General features: G+C 50.6%; 1 protein-coding gene across 2 annotated transcripts in view; it reads right to left on the reverse strand.

Annotated features, from left to right (window-relative positions):
- ADCY1 (adenylate cyclase 1) overlaps positions 1-14,182 on the reverse strand; it is a 105,042-nt gene that overhangs the window by 59,370 nt on the left and 31,490 nt on the right. For both annotated transcript variants that reach the window (XR_006335009.1, XM_043873124.1), the window contains exon 4: positions 10,073-10,184. Coding sequence is in view for 1 of the 2 variants with exons in the window: in XM_043873124.1 (XP_043729059.1) it covers positions 10,073-10,184 (112 nt within the window). In the remaining variant the exon portion in view is untranslated. The remainder of the gene's footprint in view (positions 1-10,072; positions 10,185-14,182) is intronic.

Genomic DNA, 14,182 nt, shown 5'->3' on the forward strand with positions numbered 1-14,182 from the left:
CAGGTGTTCCCCACAGCTGGGACTAGGGTCGCTTTGGGGCACCCCACACTGCCCCACACCCTCCACCGTTCTCGCCCTTCCATTCACCAGGGCCAAACCCACAGACCCTTCAAGGTCGGGAGGCCACCCCACACCCGGGAGCCAGCTCCTCTCCCCAGGGAGGGGTCCTCTCTCCCAAGAGGGGCTAGGACAGTCTGACCACCAACTCAAATCATCATGTGACGGCTCTTCTGGAACATGCTAGTCCCCTCCCCACCCTAGGAAGGGCCAGGCCACATGCCTCTGAGCACCCCGTAGCTTAAGCCAGAGTCAAGGTCCACAGGCCATGTGAGCAGCTCTCCCCAAAGGATCACCAGCCGGGGTCTGAGCCCCGACCTCACCACCCACAGGAACACCTCAGAAAGGCATGCTATACCTCACAAGGTCTCCTCTGACATTTACACAACGGGAAGAATACTGGCTCCACCTCGCCCTCAAGTTGAGGACAGAGAGACACAGGAGACGCTTGCTACCATCCACCCTGCACTCACCCATTGGGGCCGGCTGTGATGACGATGGTGACTGTCAACTTTATGCAAGGAGAGCCTTAAAACAGCATTTCTGGAACATTTTGTTTTCAACGCCCCTTTATACCCCCTAAATAACTGAGGACCTCAAAAAGTTTTCGTGTAAGTAGGTTAGAGCTATGGATATTACCACATAAGAAGCTACAACTGAGAAGCTTTTTTAAAAATGTATTAATGCATCTAAAGTAATACACAACCCTCTTCCCTTCCTCCTCCCTCCATGGAACATGTTGCTGTTCACCAGGACCCCAAAGCAGAGAGAGTTAAAAGAAAAGAGGAAGTGAAACTCAAGATTAGGGCTGCTTCAGATGATAGAAAGGATTCTGAAGACAGCGTCATCCATAGGGAGGGTAAAACTGTTGATTCAAGTTAGAGTTTTGGATTATTTATGGGTTTTATTTATGTGTTTTTCCACTAACCTTGAAGAACTTTAATAAAGGAAACAAAAACCATTAAAAATAAAGTAACAGTAGCCAATGCATTACATATTAACAAGAATATGTAACACATTTTATGAAAAATTATGACACTTTCCAAAACAACCACTGTGAGAAGCAAGGCTTTGTTCTCCCTTCTGCCAGTCTCGGTATCTGTCTTCACAGAAGACAGCTGTTTTCTGTGTTCCACATTCTGGTTCTAGTCTATCTGTTCCAGCTGATTCTATGTTCCACCATTCACTCCATGGTCTCTCCTGGAGGATGTCTGTGAAGGAGACGGGCCTCACACAACCTGTCCTTGGATTAGACGGATCTCACAGCCCCCAGGCGGTCTGGACGCCCAGAGCTACACTGACCCCACTCTGAGAACACATTCTATAAATTATACTTAGTTCTGCTCTTCATTTCCTTACAAACGAATCGCCTCCTGCAGGTTTTGTAGAATGCTATGAATTCTCAGCGTCCTAGGATGAGAATTCGCAGCCTTCACCACCCATGCACTGCTGCAGGACACGCTCCACCAGGCAGAGGGGTGGGGGACAGGCCAGGGCCAGCATCCCGATGCTCTCCGGAGTGGTGGTCCAGGCATCAGCAGAGGGGCGTCCTCTGTGCAGATGACTCAGTGCCCGGCTCCTCCCAGCCCTGGGCCTCCCTCACCACAGGCACACTCGGTCAAAGAGAAGGAGGAGAGTGGATGTTCCCCCTGTTGGGAGGGCTCTGGGAAAGCCCAGTGATTGGGTCTGCCTTAACCCGAGCCCTGAAGGCACCTGCTGTGGTCAGAGAGCTGACCTCAGGGAGGCCCGGGATCTGGCCACTCAGCCTTCAAGTGACCGGGGCAGTCACTCAACCATCAGACATCCGCCTCCTGGTCTGCAGAGGGGGTTTCCCCGTGTCCCACGGCAGACAATGCTGCGGCTGACAGTCTGGGAGCCCAGGGCCAGCCGGGTGCAGATGTCCACATCATGGAGCCAAGGGCCAGGCTTCTGGCAGGCAGCCTTCTCCAGGCCAGCAGGCAGCACGGGGCTCTCTCCCGGAATCTCTAGCATGTCTGCCCCCACCTGTGCCTTCACTGCCAGAACACACGGTGTAGGTCATTGCGGGACAGCTCCCTCCTCCACCCCCTCCCCATCTTCACACTCAGGCTACCTTCACCGGACCCAAGGGCCCACTGCCAGGTTCCACCATTCCCTGGGCACAGAGACCCTCAGTGGAAAGCTCGTGAACCCCCAACTTGTCCAGCGTTCCTCCCAGCTGTCCACCTGGGGAGCTAGACCCCTCCCCCTGAGGAGCCCACAGAAGTGACAGGACCTACTCCACTTGGGCACTGCTCCTGCAGAAGATTCCTCAAGGTCACCAAGCCCCGATTCTGGGGACCTCAGGGATGACAGGTGTCCCTACCCATCAGCATCCCCCCGGGACATGAGTGTGGGTGACTGTGGACGTCCCTGCATCCCCCAGCTTGTGTTCCTGGCCATCTCCAGGCCCCATGATCCCAGCCTCCTGTTTGTCTCTGTGTGTCCCAACAGGACTGTCCCTAGACTGGAAGGTGTGGGCAGGTGTGTGTGTGTAAGTGAACGGACCGTAAATTTGATAGGCTGGTCATAAGTGGCAGCTGTACCATCAGATTCGAAGGAAAATCAGAGGCCATGGACGGGGCTGCCCCAAACGGCCACTGCCTGAGCCTGACTGTCCCCTGTGACACTGACATTCAGAGTGGCCGCCAGAAAAAGGGGAGTGTCTGTGGGGCTGGGGAGGCTCTCTGATGGCCAGACCCTCAGGACAGGAGTGGTTGGAAGAACAAAGTGTAAATGAAGATGAAGGCAAGTGGTACCCCAGCAAGCCTCAGGAGTCAGCCTCCCCGCCCGCATGGCTTCTCTGCAAGGGAGGACGAGAGCATCTAGCAGGTGACATCCAGGCCATAGGCTCACAGGTCCACCGCGTTCTGGGGAGAGCTTCCTAGAGAAGAGCCATCCTCTGCTGGACCGGTCGACACAGTCAGGACTGGGAGGATAATTACAGCCAGTCAGTGACACATGTGTTCTTGGCGACCATCCTGAGCTGGTCCCTCCCGGGCCGGCTCCACCGCAGGGCAGCCGACACAGCCCAGAACAGACTAGGGAAGTGAAATGCTAACCTGTCGCCTTGTTTTTTTAATCTCAACTGCACCAGCTTTGGTTAACAAGCTTAAGACACCAAAAAAGGTTTCTTCCGTTGCTTTGGGTGTTTTAGATTACAACACCTTCGCTGTAACTAATGAAAGCCAGGGCCTGGAGTTCCCCAGCAGGAGCGCGTGTGACAGCTGAACAGCTGTTTCCCAGCCAAAGCAAGAAAGAAAATGGAGGGGGAGGGCAGGAGGAGCTGGCTCAGAAGGGACAGGAGTGACGGGGACATGACAGACAGAGCCCCCTCACAGCAGCAGAGGAGCTGCAGGAGGTGATCCAGGGAGGAGGCGCTCACGCTTTGGCTTCCAGATGTGTTCTGCAGGCTTGCAGGTCAACTCTGGACCTGGCTGGCCCTGCCGGAGAAGACGGCAGAGATCCTCACGCTCAAAGGCTCTGTCAGCCTGCCCCACTGGCCCCAGGCCTGGGAAGAAGCAGAAAATTCAGTGGGATCAGGAAGACCCACTGCAATTTCAGAACCCAAAGATGCCCAAACCTCTCTGGGACTGAGGCTGACTCTGAAACAGGAGTTCAGAGAGGCCAGAGGCCATGAGGTGGACCCCATGCTGCACCTGGATTCTGGGAAGGCAAGGAAGCTCCCAGGACCTGGTGGCACTCCCCAGGGGAAATGGAGGTGCAGACGGAGAGCTGGAAATAACCCAGTGACTGCACCTGATCCCCAGATGATTGCATCCAAAACCCAACTGGCTAAGTCATATTAACTTTGCATGGTGTCTGGCCATCAGTGGGAAAACAACGGGTCCCAGGGAGGCTGGCTCAGTCAGTCAGTCGATAAGTTGTGCCCAACTCTTTGTGTTCCCATGGACTGTAGCCTCCCAGACACCTCTGTCCATGGGATTTCCCAGGCAAGAGTACTGGGAAATGACAGTTTGTCATTTCCTTTTCCAAGGGATCTTCCTGACCCAGGGACTGAACCTGGTATCTCCTGCCTGCATCTCCTACAATGGCAGGCGTATCTTTTACCACTTGAGCCACATGGGAAGCCCCCACCGAGGCACACTCTTCAGTAATAAACAGTCACATGTATATATCTGCTCCTGGTCTTCAAAAGGAGCAATGGAGGGGCAACTCCAGACACAGCACAGATGCCTAAATGCCTGGGGTGGGAGAGATGGTGGGGCAGGGCAGTATCTTGGCCCTGCAGATACTTGGCAGTATCCGAGTATCTTGTCTCGGAGTCTCCATTGTGGGATGAAGCTACGCCAATATTTTATGTACTTAAAAAGAAAAATTAAATTTAAAACAGCAATGCCTAAAAATCAAAACCAAAATAAAATAAACCTAACTGTAACCTCGCTGGCAGCGAGCACACAGCAGAGAACTATTCCAGGTGAGGAGAAAACACATATTTGATTATATATCAGTGCTACTGCTATGCTTAGTCACTCAGTTGTGCCTGACTCTTTGCGACCCAATGGACTGTACCCACTAGGCTCCTCTGCCCATGAGATTCTCCAGGCAAGAATACTGGAGTGGGTTGCCATGCCCTCCTCCAAGGGATCTTCCCAACCCGGGGATGGAACTCAGGTTTCCCGCATGGCAGGTGGATTCTTTATCCTCTGAGCCACCAGGATATAAGGCTTCTCTGGTAGTTCAGAGTATCTGCCTGCAATGCAGGAGACAGCAGGAGACACAAGTTCAATCCCTGGGTCAGGAAGAGGGCATTGCAACCCACTCCAGCATTCTTGCCTGGAGAATCCCATGGACAGAGGATCCTGGCAGGCTACAGTCCATACAGTCGCAAAGAGTTGAACACAACTGAAGTGCCTGAGTATGCACACACACACACACTAGTGGGATATAATGCAAGCACAAGATAACCACAGAAACCACTAAAGAAATCTTAGATTGTATTCAACGGTCTTATTGTGGGTAATAATATTGTTGATGCTCTTTTGAATCAACTGTACATAAAAGAATGAAACAAAAAATTATAATACTGTCATTAGGGTTTCCAACATCAAAGGAAAAGAGACACAAATGTAAAAATCAAAGGACTGAGTGAATTGGAAATATCCATATGAACTCAGAATTTGTTTCCCTTTTTCTAAAAAATATTTTCCACCTCTGTCTTCTGGAAAGTCACAGGGCCAGAGACAACCCGGATTACAGGCTGGAAAACCCATTTCCTGCTGAGAGAAACTAGAGCTTCTGAAAAGTGCCGCATCTGTGTGTGAGGCAGGAACATGCTGGGAGGGTGTGGGCCGAGTCACTAGGAAGCAGGAGGTAGCCTCAGGCTCACTCCCTTGGAGGATCTAGTCCTGAACCTTGATAAAGAAATGAAAAGAATCAAGCATTCACTGAGGATAACCAAACAGCTCATGAGTAAATGTTCTTCATTTTTAAAGAATCACAAGCTAATAAATGCAGAAGAAACAACAGGATCAGAAAACTGACGCTGAGTGTGTAAACCCAAGTGAACACAGATCAGCCAAGCTTTTCAGGCAACTGCTGTGACCCTCGGGCACATCGTCTTGGGAAGCCCGTAACAACACAGGAACCTCAGATTCACACGCCCCGGTGAGAAGAGGCCAGCAGGGGAGCCAGCACAGGGGAGAAGCAAAGTGATCGGGGAAGGGGCGTTAACACAGATGCGAGCTCAGGGCCTAAGGCAGGTACAGAGGGTCAGCTCGTTCAGGTGCCTGGACAGGCCGGGAGAAGTACAGAGCACACCCACCCCTGGGGCCGAGCTGCCACCAAGGGCGGGCGCATCAGCAAGGAAAGACCGAAACCAAGACACACTTGGCACATCCACTGAATACAATGTGTGCATCCATCTGGTTTTCTGGGTTTTGTACGCCATGAAGGTCTGACATCTCAGGGGCCTTGCTGGTAGGAAAGGATACTCCCAGCTTACCGCCGCTAAGTCACTCCAGTCGAGTCCGACTCTGTGTGACCCCATAGACGGCAGTCCACCAGGCTCCCCCATCCCTGGGATTCTCCAGGCAAGAACACTGGAGTGGGTTGCCATTTCCTTCTCCACCCCCGCCCGGGGCTGGCTAATTCCTGGAGACAGTAGACAGCTTGTTCCTATCACACTGCAGATCAGACTCTCATACTCCTGCCACTCCTAATCATCAGGGTGGGGACCAGGGAGCAGGAGACACCGACAGCCCAGAGCCCTCACCATCCACACTGTCCAGCCCTATGTCTGCTCGTCACCATGGAAACACCTATAAAGCCCTGTCCCCCTCTCCCAGCCTCTCTGCCCCTTGGGCACCCAGTGGTCCCTCCTCTGTTATTAATAGAGCATCCTTCCCTGGCCTGAGCCTCCATGCCATCACTGTCACCTCTGAAAAATGGAGTATTTCCTGCCGTATCAGTAAACAAGGATGTCACAGCCATCAGAGATTGCAGCCCTCCATGTGTGAGCCGGTGAGCCCTGAGGGAACTCAGGAAGGAAAAGAATACCTGCCATCTAGCAGCCATCAGACCGAAGCCACTCACTACCTCTAAGCCTAGAGGAAACTCAGGATATGAAAACCACAGGATACGGCCTCAGATAGCTGAGGGCTTATCAAAGGAATGATTTCACTGAGCCCAGACTTGCATCTTCCCCTACACAGAAAAGCACTAAATTCTTTAACTTGGGTTATCTGTTTTTCTTTAATTAAAAATAATCTTTTGATGATCAGACTACCTGCCCTTTGTTGCAAAACTTCTATATAACCTGGCTCTCTCCTTGCCTCCTTGGAGCATTTCTCTCAGGGTCACTTGAGATACTGTCTCCTAAGCTTAAAGTCCTAAAAATTCCCACCAAATTAAACCTAACTCTCAGCTTCCAGGTTGTGAATATTTTTTAAGTCGACACCTCCATAAATTAAAATCCACAGGCACAACCCAGACATACATCCACTTCATGTGAATCCTGACTGAAATAAATGAGCTCTGAAGAAGAGACGCATTTGAGACAAGCAGGGTGACCAAGCCCAGATCAGGACTCAGTTACCTGTAACTGTGGGCAGCGTGGGCAGCGGTCATAGGGGTGTCAAACTGCCACTGGTCACAACGTGCTGAACAGAGGAGCCACTCTCCAAGGCTGCCAGGATGTGGCGTGCTGACGGGTGGGATCTGGGGGGAGGGTGCAGGCCCACAAGACTGGCCGGAGGTTAGTTCCTGTTGAAGAGGATTGTGAGTGCCTGGGGGCAGTTGTTATGTTACTGTCTCTAACTTTGTGTATGTGTGAATTTCCTAACACCGTCAAGGGCAGGGTTTACATCTGACTTGTTCCTGCTGCATCCCCATCACCCAGGACAATTCGGGCACACGGTAGAGACCCGGCAGTTGTTTTCTGAACGCAACTAAGGACACGTGCCTTCTCGGTGACACAGAGAGGCACCACATCCCCTTCTGCATACACAGTGTGAAAACTGGGATTCTATTCTATATGCAACTTTACATTCTACTTTGGTCACTTAAAGTCGTACCCTTAGGTCAGTTTTCCAAGCTGAGCTCAGGGGATGGTCCCATGGCCACCCCTTCCAGGCTGTGCTCATGATCTCTCTTTACATCCTGACCACATCTCTTTCAGCAAAATCCTGGTTTCACAAAGTTGGCTCAAGGTCTCCCTGCCTGGATTGTAATTTTCCTGGCCAAGGGTTTCTGACTCCGTCTGGGGCTCCAGTCCACCCCTCACCCCCACCAACAGCAGGTACACAGGCAGCCTTGCTGAAGGAACACTGCCGAGCAGAGTCACAACCAGACTCTGAGCACGTGTCAGGCCTGGATGTGGCCAGCTCCACACGGCCATGGGACCAGCTGTCAGAACAGGAAGGTATGACCCTCTGAAATGACCCAAGGGCAGTTTCCTGAGGAGGAGGAAGAAAGATAAGGATAGGAAGGATGGACATGAACATACAGCCAAGCAGCTGAGAACTGGGTGGGGAGCTCCACCCTCCGACAGGCTTCCATGGGTCCGTTTCAGAATCATCCAAAGTAACACAAGTAACTGGGAAATAATGCCCTCACTAACACAGGCCAGCACAGTCATCCATCAGGCACTGGACCCCTCACATTCCTGTCCAAGTGCTCCTCGGTGTCGGGTCCTCATGGCCTGGAAAGGCTCGCAAAGCATCTGAGTTCAGGGACAACAAGGACTGGCCAAGCCCAAGGGCTGGCGTCCCCAGGGAGAGCCCCTGGCAGACCCCGCATACCCCAGGAATGCTTGGACCTAAAGGGGGAAGCCTCTGCACTTGTCCAAGTTCTCTAACCACCCATGATGTGTGCGGGTCAGCTGCCTGGCCCTGGGCACCGGCCTGAATCCAAGGCATCCCCTTCTTGTGCCTGGCAATGGCCACGCCGGGGCCAAGAACAAGCTCTTGCTGGAAACAGTCCCTGAAGGATTCCTGGTGTCATGACCAGAGCTGAAGACCATCTTCTCACCTGCCCGTCACCCCCGAGGACCAGACCGCCAGCCGACAAGAGGCCAATATGGACCCAGGCTCATCTCCGTGGCTGGCACACCAGGAACCCTCCCCACTACCCCACGCCTCCTGGAAGCTGCCAGAGGGGCATCTGCTTTGTTTGGGCAGGTCATTTTCCCATGGGAAAAACTGACATCCAGAGATGGGTCCACCCCCAACAGGTGGTGGTGGAACAAGGCTAAACCCAGGACAGGTGTTTCTCCGTAAATTCAAAGGGTGTGGCCAGTTTCCGAGAGACACACAGACATCAGAGCAAACACAAATCTAAAATAGATCCAATAAATGGAGGAAAGGTCAAAAACATAGTCCACATCTGCGGTCGTCAGCCGTGGATCAGGGTAAACAAACCGTCAGCTCCTACGGAGATGAAGACAAACACACTGTGAGACTATCTAACCACCCGCCAGGGACCTTCATAAAGGAGGATGTGTTTGCATCCCCGGGGTCGCCACGCCTTCCACACAGGGCACTCAGATGTAAAACAAGCACATACACAAGGAAAACACGTCCAGGTGCTCCTCAGAACAGGACACAAGCAGATAAGAGTGAAAATATACTGAAGACACAAAATGCCAATGCACGGAAGAACAGAGAAAGAAAGCAATAAATAAGAAGCAAAGGAGGCCATTTTAATTTTGAACTTCCTCACAGTCAGTCACCTCAACAAGGACAAAAGATTCAAATTGCTTCTAGAGAAGAAACAATTTCTAGAGAAGACAGATGCTGCACTGGATGGTACATGGCAGATTAGACGCTGTAGATGCAAAAATTAGTGAACCTAAAGGTGCAGCAATATAAACTGTCCAAAATGAAATAGAAAAAAAAAGCAAAATTTTTTATAAAGATCATCATCCTGGACTTCCCTGATGGTCCAGTAGATAGGAAGCCACATGTCAATGCAGGGGAGATGGTTCAATCTCTGGTCCAGGAAGATTCCATATGCCGCAGAGCAACCAAGCCCATGTACTGCAGCGACTGAACCTGTGCTCTAGAGCCCAGGAGCCGCAATGACTGAGCCCACAGACCTTAGATGTGACCTGTCCCAGGGAAATCTCAAAACCCCAGTGCTCAACCCACAGCACAAAAAGGGGGCAGGCATCCTCAGATGTCACCAACTGACCCCCAGCAGGCAAGTTTCAAGTCCAGGTAGTCGTCCCAGAAAAGGGCAGTGCGGGCGACATCTGCCAGGGGACAGAGACGGTGGAGGGTGGCCCGCAGGCAGTCCACACTCACGCAGGGCCCCACAACCCACCAGTGCCTCCTCCTGCCCAGGGCCCTCCACTGGAGGTGCTGACTGGGTTCATGCAGCCTCTTGCCATCTGCAAAGGCAGCAAGCACTCTGGTCCCAGGGGAGGAACCAGTGAGGCTGAAACAACAGCCAAGACCACATCTCCACCAGAGGATCCACCAGGCATGTCCTGGCCCCAGGAGCAACCTCATCAGATGAAGGAGGTAGCTGCACTTACCGTGGCCAGCTCATCAAACTTCCCGAAGAGCTCGTTGAGGAGTTTCACCAGCTCCTGGGCCGTACACTGTGACGCCAAGCCCGTGAAGCCCACGATGTCTGCAAAGAGGATGCTGCAAGACAGAAAGGTACCAGCTGCCCTCTTCCATGAGCTCAGACAGACGTCACCTGAAACCACAGCCCCCTGTGTATCCCTGCTGGATCCGGGACAAGACTGAGGTTGGGAGAAGCCGGGGGACTCCTCAGTCACAGAGGGAGGAAATACTGGAGCCACTCAGAGTTCCTGCTGACTCCTCCCAGGACACTGGAGGGTCAGTGGTGACCCCCACATGCTGTCTATATACTCGGTGTCCCCCAGACCCAGGGAGAAGCTCAATGTCCACTAGGCCCACTCCGCTTCCCGGGGGGGCCTGGTGATGGGGTCATGGCTGGTGGCAGGTGAGCAAGAGTGACATGTTGTCAAGGAATGAGCAGCCCTCACACCATCTCCCCACCCCCTCCCCCCACAACTGATGCCAGTGACTGAGCCCAGGCCCTGTCAAAGCCACCCAGGGGTGCTGTGCTGTGGGCAGGGCGCCCTTCAGTCAAGGGCGACAAGGGTGAGGGCAACATCTCTCTTAGATGCTGGGCACCCATGTCAGGGTAAACAACACCGTGTCCACCCACAGTACACAGCCAGCAACCTGGATGCTGCAAAGACTTTAAAAGTCTTAAGTAATGAATCAACACAGAGGACCAAGGCAGGACAGAGAACTTGTAAAGCAACAGAGAGCTTCCCCTAGCCGTACATTTGGAAGAGGGTGGGGTTCCTGCTGAGTCTTCCAAGCACCTCGATCCCCCACAGGTGTAAGGGATGATGGAGAGGTGACCAGGGGCCTAGCTCAGAACAAGCTGCTCCACGGGAACCACGAGGCCTGATCACGGAGTTCCTGGATCAGTACCAGGTGTCACCTCCAAACCACTCACCCCAGGGGAATACCCCTCAGTCTTGAAGACACTGTATGACCAACTTTTGTCACCTTCAGCCAAAAGCACCCTCAGCTATGAGACTTGGGAGATCGCTCACGTGGGTACTGGAGAGGTTGACGAGACATAAACATGCATCTCCAGTTTAAATGAAGAAAGTGATGTGTACAATAATTTGTTCTTTTGACACGATTGCATTCACATCTTAATTCCTGATACCAGATCTTAACTCAGGGTTGAATTTTCAATAATACCTCATGCCAGAAAGTGGGGACCCACATCTCAGAAAGGCTTCTCTCTGATGAGGTCCTTACCCCACCACATCAACCACGCCCTGCCCAAGTGCAGACAGTGGCTGTGTTCACCCCAGGACAAGTCTCACATGCCATCATAATCCTCTAACTGCAGAAGAGCATCGCCCACTGAGACTGTGAGGAGCTTAAGGATGCAGACCTGACTTGCACATCCCACTGTACCAAATACAGAGCAATAGGAGATGCACATCTGTGTTAGGATGAATGAATGGGTAAAAACTGTGTCTAGGCTATAGGTGTGTCACTGATACTCAGAAGCTGAGCAAAGGGACTGCGAGAGTGGGTGGAGACAAACAATAGTTTTCTCCCCTCTGTTTAGTATAAAATTCAGGCTTCTTTACATCTCTGAGGTGTTTTCTTCCTTCTCTGTAACTACATGCATTCACACGCCCTCCTCTAGCCTCTGGTTTCTCAGCCTCTGCTCATTCATTTAGTTCCATGAACACTGACTAAGCACTGCCCACCTCCACAACTGGGAAGCCTTCAGTGTTTCCCTGCCTGTCCACCTCCACAACCCATGGGAAACCTCACCCCTAAAGCACCCAGGTCTCTTACACCCCAGGTCCCTGTCCTCAGGAGCTCAACATCGGGAAAGAAGGCTCAGAGCAGAGAGGGACAGAACACAGTGAAGCAATGATATGGTAAGGCTGGAATTCAGCAGGAAGGCACAACACCCACTTCAAGGATGCAGCCAGGCTGGAGCAGAGTTTGGAGCCTGTCCAGGGATTTCCCAGACAAACAAAAAAGGAAGAAAGGAGGAAAGGAGAAAGAAAGGAAGAGGGGATTGATTCAGAAGTGCAAATAGTATGTGGAAACTAAGATGGCTGAGAAACCATATAATAACTTATCAAAAGCTGAGAGAGACAGACTGGTTGGGACATGGATACAAGCAGTAAGCTGTGGAACACAAGTATCTGAGATGAGAGGTTCCTGACTGTCAGCCCAGGAAAGGCAGGAGGGGGAGAAGTGGTTAGAACTTGGATTCTAGAAGGACTGTCCAGCTCTGCTAGTTATGACAATGTGCTGGGACCTCAGGCAACCTTGCCAACACTTTCACATGTCAGTCTTTCCATCTTTAAAATGGGAATAAGACCAGAGTCCAGAAGATAGGTTGTGAGGGTTAAATGGATTAACAAAGCACTTAGAATAACACCTTGCACCTAATAAGAGCTCACCAATTGCTTAGTTACGATAATTTGTTAGTGTTACAATGCAATAAATACTTATTGAAGAATCTACATGTTAGGCAGTGTTCTAGATGCTTGGGACTTAGCAGTGAACAAAAAGATTCACACATCACTGCCCTCCAGAAGCTTCCATTCTAGTCGGAGGAGGTGGATGCTCACAGTATGACAAAGGTGACAAGTGTAACCATGGAGGAACATGAAGGAGGGAATTCGGGTGTGGAGCTTGGAGTAAGTCAGGTGACATTTGAGTCCTGAAGGGAGGAGAAGGGGGGCCATGAAGACACCAGAGAAGGTTCCCCAGGCAGAGAGAACAGCAGCTGGTACTGCTGTGACTTTTGCTGGGGACAGAATTCTTATCTTTCTAGTTCAGCTTTTGAATAAGCCATGTCACTGCCTTGTGGCCCCCATGGATTCTGATGAGAAACCTGCTAGAAATTTTACCAAAGTGCCTCTCTCTTCCTGCTTTCAAGATTCTCTCCACGTCTTTGGCTTTTGACAGCTGGATTATGATGTGTGCAGGTGTGGTTCTCTTTGAGTTTATCTTAATTGAGCTTCTCTGATGTGTAGTTGAAACTCCAATACTTTGGCCACCTCATGCGAAGAGTTGACTCATTGGAAAAGACCCTGATGCTGGGAGGGATTGGGGGCAGGCGGAGAAGGGGACGACAGAGGATGAGATGGCTGGATGGCATCACTGACTCGATGGACATGGGTTTGAGTAAACTCTGGGAGCTGGTGATGGACAGGGAGGCCTGACGTGCTGTGATTCATGGGGTCGCAAAGAGTCGGACACGACTGAGCGACTGAACTGAACTGAACTGATGTGTAGTTCAGTGTTCTTCATCAAATTTGGGACATTTTGGACCACTGTTTTTTTCCATTTTTTTCCCCCTTTTTCTCTTTGCTCACTCTCATTATGAGTGTGTTGCTACATTTGATGGTGTCCCTCAGTTCTCTGGTCATTTTTCTTCATCCTTTTCTTCATTCTGTTCTTCAGACTGGATAATTTCAACTGACTTTTCTTGAAATTCACTGATTCTTTCTTCAGTCTGCTCAAATCTGCTGTTAAGCCCCAGATGAATTTTTCATTTTATTTTTCACATTTGAAATTTCTATTCAGTTGTTCATTTATATAATTTTTATCTTTTTATTGGTATTCTTTATTTGATGAGAAATCACTCTCATATTTTCTTTTAGTTTCTTAGACATAAGAATTTGTTCTTTGAACATATCTAAAATAGCTGATTTTAAAGGTACTATCAAGTTCAATGTCTGGGTTTCCTCTGGGATAGTTTCTATTGACTGCTTTTTAAATATATTCTTATGTAAGCCATGCATTCTTTCTTTTTGCATGTTTCATATATTTTTATTGAAAACTGGGTAATATAACACGGCAACTCTGAAAAATATATCCCCCTCAGGGTTTGTTGCTGTTATTGTTTGTTTATACTATTGCTTCTTTAGTGACTTTTCTGAACTAATTCTATAAAGTCTGTATTCTTCGTTACGTGACACTACTAAAGTCTTTGCTTCATTAACTTGGTATAGTGTTCAGCTAATGACTAGACAGAAATTTCCATAGATGCTTGGAGCAGATAAGTCTCTCAGTCTTTGACAAGGGTGTGTATGTGAATGTTGGGACAT

The sequence above is a fragment of the Cervus elaphus genome, chromosome 18 (genome assembly GCF_910594005.1).
Source record: "Cervus elaphus chromosome 18, mCerEla1.1, whole genome shotgun sequence".
In the NCBI taxonomy this organism is placed as follows: Eukaryota; Metazoa; Chordata; class Mammalia; order Artiodactyla; family Cervidae; genus Cervus; species Cervus elaphus.